We start from the raw sequence: 7,615 nt of genomic DNA on the forward strand, positions 1-7,615 counted from the left end.
TGGAGAATGAAATGCAGTTTTTATTTTCCTCTTAATCTTAGCATTATAGCCAACAAATATTATCTGCTGGGAAATACATGCCAAGAGAAGTTATGGCAATACAGAAAATACAGAGCAGATTTTACAGAATGGAAAAGCAAGAAATCATAGAAACGAGAGTGGAGAAGACACTAACTACTGCTTCCTCGCTAATTTATCCGAGCTTTAATTTCATCCTTACCATGCTCTCTCCATCTGATGCATTTTTGGTCCGGTTTGGAATGAAAGAATGGAGAGGAGAGTTGGCAAGCGAAGTTATGTTCATGGCTGGCGACTGCTGTGTTTCAACATGGAGCGCGTTTTTGGTATGAGAGGATGATGGGCGTGTTGGCATCAAAATGGCGTCCACCGTCCATGGAGTGCACCTCAAAAGCTCATTCCTCAACTGGTTTTGCTTTGTCCTCCTCCTTCACTAGAGCGTACACCACTGCAGTTCTACTGGGTGCGTACACCATGAAGGAACGAGGACGATCATCGTGATACCCTTCCTGTACGACCAGTTAAATTACAAGTAGTGATACCTTTTCTTGGACCATGACAAAAAAGATGCAACGTAACGAGCAAGGGATCAGATAAAAGAAAAATAGAGAATTTCTATCTTACGAATGTGAAAAATTCTGCATCGGGTTGAACTCGGCCAAAGCCTCCAAACAGCGGACTGTCAGAGTCCAGGGCTACCTGGAAGATGACGATATGTCAATAGAATGCGGGAATGAGTGACCGTACCTGACTCATGACTAAACCTACCGAGGCACCGAAAGAAATGTTGATAGAACTTGCAGCCGTACCTTATATTTTCCCGGCTTTAAGCAGCCTACACGGTAATCCGAATAACTATTTGTCCAGTGGAAATTGAAGACAAACACCAGGTCACCCCTTTCAAAAATGATCACCCTATCTCCTTCGTCCTGGCGTGATATGTACTGGTGTTCTGCCGTCATGAACTGCAATGATTTACAGGAGAAAACTTGTCCGTGAAATGTACATTAAAAGAATTTAATACAATTTATTCATACAATAATAATAGCATAAGAATATCCAAAAAGGTACTCCACATTAATTAAAACGAGCAAGAGAAAACACGTACGCCATATTTTTCTTCAAGGTGATGCATAGCTTGGTCAAATTCTTGCATGCCCCGATATCTTAGATAATCTGCATCACCCTAAATATCGAGCAAAGTTGGATTATAAGAAACAACTCAACTGCAATTCACAGTGTTATATCATATGACAAGGCACCCGTTGTAACAGCTATAAATTAAAAGGCTTCTCCGTATAGCAAATTGCAACCTTTAACATTGTGTTATTTACAGTTATACCTTATTGTGCATTAATGCCAAATATTTGTAGCCACAGTGAATACTTACCAGATCAAATCTACGACGGCATTTATCATAGCTGAAATTGTTTCCAGGGAGAACTGAACCATCAGGAAGGCGTTGTTCACCTCTAGGGAAATCAATCCACTCTGAAAAATAAATTTGAATAATTTCTCACATAAAGCATGCAAATAGCCAATCGGTTAAAACTGTATAATGGAATTAAGTAGGAACTATGCATAGGAAGCATCCAAATCCATACCTGGGTGACCAAATTCGTTCCCCATGAAATTTAGATATCCTTCTCCTCCTAATCCCATAGTTATAAGTCTGATCATTTTATGCAATGCTATTCCACGGTCTATTACTGGCGTTGCTGGTCTATCCAGAGCCATGAAGTCATACATGTCCTAGAAGAAGGAGGAAATCATTGAATGGCGTGCCCCAACACCAAATTAAAGTATATCCTACTTACTGACCCAAAAAAAGGTATAAACAGATATCCTCGGGTAATGGCTATATAAGCTCATTAATGCAAAAGAGAAAAGTTATCCCTTCGAACATCATGTTCAAGCCAAGTTTCAAGGGAATGCTGACAAAGACAAACAAAAGCTTAGACAACCTTGTCCATCAACCAGAACGCTATAGTTTTATCACCAACAAGAGCTTGGTCGTGACTTTCAGCATAAGAAACACATTTTTCCAGCCATCTTCTGTTAGTAAGTGTGTGAACAATTTCACCCATTTGCCAATCCTCATCTCTTCTCCTGTACCAGATATTTTAAGCAAACAGATTGATGATATGAAACACCAATGTAAATTACTTCTAACCCAATTCAAATAGAGTTTCACATGCATATAGAGCACAAACAGACAAACTTACTTGAGAATCTCAATCCATTTATCGGGAATTGCCATATGAAGCCGATAGTCAAAACCTACGCCTCCATCTCTGACGGGAATACAAAATGTTGGCATGCCACTAACCTGAATAGTAAAAGTCCTCTAAAGATCAGTCATAAGATAAATCCCCATTCCTATTGCATGAATCAACTGCAATTTTACGCCACGACTTAACATATAGATATTCATGCAAAATTGAAGGTCTGGCCATAATCAGAATTAGTAATCTACATCTATCTTTCAATTCTCAATGACAAAGAAAAGATACAACATACAAAGCCGAAAGATAATCATTCTGGAAGAAGCCCAAAAGGCACAAACAAAGTGCTTTATTTTTTAAAAACTATTAGTCCTTTTCACTCAGACAACCAAGGAGACTAGTTTTCATGAGATTTTGAGTGTTTCTGGGCTTGAAAATTATGAGTAATAACTAAATATTAACCTTCCAGCATCATTTTATAGGTTTTGCAATCTCAGTTTCCAATAGGTTTAGTAGGAATAATGAATCATCATACTTACATGTCAAATTCCAAACAAAATCAACAAGCATTTAGTTGAATTATAATTAATACTCAAACCGAATACATACATCTTCACCAATGGTTATGGCTTCAGGGAAGAGACCATGAATGAGATCATTGACGAGCATCAGATACACCACAGCATCAACATCGGTTGCATACCCAAAATATTCACTGTAGTTTCCGGTGAATCCTACCTAAGAAAAATAAAAGACTCAGTCAACATAGCGGATAGCTTAATGTTAGGATGGAATGAAAAATAATAACAGTAAAATATCCTCATGTTTTCATTAGGAATACGAAATAGAGACAAATCATTGCATTTATCAAGTGATGAATTAGATCGTACACTCAACCCATGATGAGTATACATCATTGAAGTCACACCATCAAATCTGAACCCATCAAACTTGTACTCATCCAACCACCATCTTGCGTTTGAGAGCAGATACCTCAGTACCTATCACAAGCGAAAAAATTAGTTCTGATTGCAGAAGATACAATGATACTGGCTTTGAAAACCATATCAACTTTGCAAGAAGAAACATACTTCCCAGTTTCCATAGTTGAAGAGACGAGAATCCCACATCCAATGATAACCCCGGGTTCCAGAGTGGAAATAACAACTATCTGTACCATCAAACATGTTCAGTCCATCCAAAGTATTATTTGACGCATGACTGCAATCAATAAAGATACAAAGAAAAAAGAGCACGTCAGAAAATATAAGCACAGGGAGACAATTATCGATGTATGTTAAAATGTACTTCCTTTTGCCAATAGGTCATATCACAAAAAACAAATTTAAAAGATTATCCAAGAAGAGTTATGTACTTATAACCAAATAAAATTAACTCAAGGGTAGCATTTAAAAATAAATTACAGGACCCATCGGGAAAGATCAGAAAAGTACAATAAACAAATAAATCGATTAGGATACCCTATAAAGCAACTTTTGATCAATGAAAATTATTCTAATTCAAACTACCAAAGCTACAAAATTTTTTTGTGCCAGATATTATATCAAAGCTCATTCTACAAAAAACCTAATGAAAAGGTTCATTCAATCCGACTTGTCACCATGAAGTAATTTCCAACCTACTAATAGAACTCAGCAGCCTTATTTAACATCCCAGCCTCTTTTCCTGTTTGCAACAAGACTCTAGCATTCTCATAAAGAACACTACCTCTATTCATAATGGGGGGAAAGCTCTAGAACACTTCATCTGCTCTCCACTTTTTCACTTGTTAATCTAACTATCATATATATTTTTATTATAATTGTGCAAAAGAGCTTTGCTAGAATGTATAGGAACATAAAACAGAGACATGAAATGAACTCAACTACAGACCATAGAAAGTTCCTGAAGTGAAGTAAAGATCCATTTATTACCTGTGCACAATATCCATTAGAACAACCAGTCCAAGTTCATGGGCTCTATCAATCAAAGATTTAAGATCATCTGGAGTCCCAAAACGACTGCTTGGTGCAAAGAAATTCGTAACATGATAGCTGAATCATGTAAATGGGTAAGAATTTGTATTAGAAAAAAGTAATAATAGTTGAAAGTTATAGTAACAATTGTCAATGAATGACGACAGAATTAGAGAACTCCTCAATTATGTAGAGCAAAACAATAGTAGAATCACTACCAAAAATAGAAATAAATAAAAAGAAAGTACCCAAAGCTAGCATAATAAGAATGCTCTTGAATGGCCATTATCTGGAGAGCATTGTAGCCAAGCTTCTTTATACGAGGAAGTACATCATCTCTAAACTCTGCATATGTATTTATTTTAGGCTCCTGAAATTTTATCAGAAGTTAATAATCAAATTAGATATGTCATGTATATAACCATCATATATAGTCAACTAGAAGATAAAAAATAGGTAAGACATATAAGTATTTAAGGAGTGGTACCCACCGGACTACTCATTCCAATATGACATTCATATATTCTCAGTGACTTTGGTCTTTTTGGCCGTGGATGTTGAAATTTGTACCTCTCCTGCAGAGTATTTAACAAGAATTATCAGCATAAGGAGAAGGGAGGGGAGTAGAAGCAACAGAAGAAATTGAAAGAAAATATATCCTTTTGTTGATGTGATAGACAACACAAACATCTTAACTTCGTAGGAGGATAAGAATCATGCTCGGCTAATACCAGTACAAAGTACTATCGTATTCACAAATTAGTAATCTAAAGGAAACATGAGATTTTTAACAGGATAAGGGAAGAGATCATACAAGGGTATCTAAGCATATTTGTCTTATAAGTAAATTACAAAGAATCATTGGTCATTTCTTGTCTCCAGCCCTATTTAGAAGATCCCAACATTTAAGGATTGACTGTTTTTGCAGCAATAGAATAAAAATGAACACCTCTTCTGGAGGATCATAGTATATTCCATCATAAGGAATTGCACCAGGAGCTTGTACAGAGAAATTGATCCAAGCGGGAATAGAGTCTTTAATGCCTGAAGGAGTGTCCATACGTATCTGCAATTCCAATACAAAATAATAAAGCATACAAAAAATGTAAGAAAAAGAAAATAACATGGACCTATGTGGGGTGGGGTTGAGTTGTATATGAAGAGAGCCTGTTGTCTGAATTAGAAAGATAGAAAGCATGTGTGAGCGTTGGTGTGATATATACTTGATAGAATTTGCAGTCAGCAGCTATCAAGGATTTGGGATAAGACCTTTGTTTCATTCATATTAGCATTATCTTTCATTCTTTCAAAACTACTGCTTCCTTTACAACAAGTTGAATGAATTTCAATAGCACAACCATCAAAGAGTCCAATACCTTCACTCTAGAGCCATGTGGAATTGCAGGTGAGCCATCTGCATTGTTTGGCAAAAAGATCTCCCAAACACCAAATTCATTCTGTTTAAAAACTAGAAATGATTATAATGTAGCATGGACTCATTGTAATTACTAACTAATGTAAATAAATGCAAGTTCACACATTTTTCTATGGACTCATTGTAATCAGTAATCACTAACTAATGTAAATAAATGCAAGCTCACAAATATTTCTAATTCACTAATCTATGTAATATTGCACCTTTGCTTGAACAGGTTAACCCCAGGTCACCAGCCATACTTACAGAAGGAAATTTGGCTTCCTACAAAGTCTAGCATACCTAGATAGAAGAGATAATGCAATTAAATTGATCAAGTTTTAATCCCTTTAAAATGAACAGTAAATTGAGTAATTAACTGATTATTTAATTCTTATTTCATCATTAGCTTCCCAGGCGAATCAAATCAAAATTGGAAAACAAAACAGACCAACTATTAAGATGTGGATGGGTAAACCATAAAAAGAAATATGTAACTCGAAAGAAATTGATTGTTTTTATCATTGAACATGTCCAACCAACTAATGTCCATATGAAGCATTGAGCTAATAAACATGCAGATGAAGCAATAAAAGACCATCAGCATCAAGAATTAAGCTAAACCACAGCAAGGGTATCAATCTCCCACCAAAAGATGCCAATCAAACAGAATAACTAAGTATTCAGAACTGAACCAATAAATGCATACCCGAGTCATAACATCAGCATTTGGATTCCAATTGTTGAAATCTCCAATGAGTGTTGCCCACTACAAAAGCAGGGAAAAGAACAACTTATAAGAACTGAAAACCTGATTCCAACAATAGCAATGAAAAAGAGCAATACTGACCGTGGCTCCAGGAGCCCACTCCCGATAGGTGATACCTGTAGCACTGGCAGTAAAAAAAAAATAAAAAAATCACATGCAATGAGCAAGAAATTATTCAACGTCATCAAAATTCATTTATAGGGAATCTTTAGGGGAAAAAGAGAGAGAGAGATAATTGTCTCTGTGTGCATGGTGCATGCCAGGGGATGAGTGGTTATCATGAGCACATTGATGACCATTATTTTATCGAGGCTCCCTTTTTTCTTTTTACTTTTCCTTTTCTCTAGGGTATTGGCTCTTTTCTTTGATGCAGAAGTACCAATGAATCTGGCCTTGCTAGCCATAACATAAACTCTGCAACTACCACCCACCCAAATTTTACTCCCACCACATCAATTTCAAGGTTCAAAAGAATCATCTCATTAAGCACATTTACATGGAAACTGATGAAGTTTACCAAGTAGGCTTCTGGAGCATTGCATATTTCTCGTAATACAGTAGAATAGAACAGAAATGAATTTGACAATTGCTGAGGGGACACCTTAAATCTAATAGTCAAAGCTTTAATTTTAGTTATACCATACCTTTTCCTGATCCTTCCTAAAGGTTAGGCTCTGGTGTTTAAATTCATTTAATAGTTCAACACTGAAAGTAAGATTCCACAATTGAGTAAAATACAATGCACTACCTAATTAAGAAATAGCTATTAAGTTCATTTCTTTTGCAGCCAAAGAAAAGTGCAGAGTGCAGTACTACATCATACAAGAATTGTAGATGTGCAGAGCAAAAAATATGACATCAATGCTGTTTACCTCCGAGTGAAACCTAATTTCTCATAGCCACGAGAGAATACTTCCAAGCCACCCTCATACTGGTTAATTGCTTCCCGGATTTTCCTATAGTGCGAAAACCTATAGTTGGAAAATATAAAAATAAGAATTAATATCCAGGTAACCTCTTCAGGTATGGGAACTTTATGAACAGATATGAGAGCTTTAGATTCATGGAAAGAACTTGATAGTTGATACAGAGATTTAAAGGCATGACATTTTTAAAGTTAGCTGCAGTTCTATTTCAAGCCAAATTCAAAGGGAATGTTTTATCTCTCTCTTTTTTTGTGTGTGTGTGTGTGTGGGGGGGGGGGGGGGGGGGG

The 7,615-nt window shown here is 36.2% G+C and overlaps 1 protein-coding gene across 2 annotated transcripts in view; it reads right to left on the bottom strand.

Annotated features, from left to right (window-relative positions):
- The window catches only part of LOC116006957 (1,4-alpha-glucan-branching enzyme 2-2, chloroplastic/amyloplastic), an 11,395-nt gene continuing 3,780 nt past the window's right edge, over window positions 1–7,615 (bottom strand). For both annotated transcript variants that reach the window (XM_031247495.1, XM_031247496.1), the window contains exons 4-22: window positions 7,275–7,373; window positions 6,484–6,526; window positions 6,343–6,402; window positions 5,596–5,676; window positions 5,169–5,285; window positions 4,711–4,794; window positions 4,468–4,589; window positions 4,178–4,297; window positions 3,335–3,464; window positions 3,134–3,244; window positions 2,853–2,981; window positions 2,244–2,347; window positions 1,983–2,127; window positions 1,623–1,770; window positions 1,409–1,509; window positions 1,127–1,204; window positions 828–983; window positions 643–717; window positions 1–527 (exon numbers count right to left, since the gene is read on the bottom strand). In XM_031247495.1, the coding sequence (XP_031103355.1) occupies window positions 414–527; window positions 643–717; window positions 828–983; window positions 1,127–1,204; window positions 1,409–1,509; window positions 1,623–1,770; window positions 1,983–2,127; window positions 2,244–2,347; window positions 2,853–2,981; window positions 3,134–3,244; window positions 3,335–3,464; window positions 4,178–4,297; window positions 4,468–4,589; window positions 4,711–4,794; window positions 5,169–5,285; window positions 5,596–5,676; window positions 6,343–6,402; window positions 6,484–6,526; window positions 7,275–7,373 (2,017 nt within the window). In that variant the 3' untranslated portion in view covers window positions 1–413. The remainder of the gene's footprint in view (window positions 528–642; window positions 718–827; window positions 984–1,126; window positions 1,205–1,408; window positions 1,510–1,622; window positions 1,771–1,982; window positions 2,128–2,243; window positions 2,348–2,852; window positions 2,982–3,133; window positions 3,245–3,334; window positions 3,465–4,177; window positions 4,298–4,467; window positions 4,590–4,710; window positions 4,795–5,168; window positions 5,286–5,595; window positions 5,677–6,342; window positions 6,403–6,483; window positions 6,527–7,274; window positions 7,374–7,615) is intronic.

The sequence above is a fragment of the Ipomoea triloba genome, chromosome 15 (genome assembly GCF_003576645.1).
Source record: "Ipomoea triloba cultivar NCNSP0323 chromosome 15, ASM357664v1".
Taxonomy (NCBI): domain Eukaryota; kingdom Viridiplantae; phylum Streptophyta; class Magnoliopsida; order Solanales; family Convolvulaceae; genus Ipomoea; species Ipomoea triloba.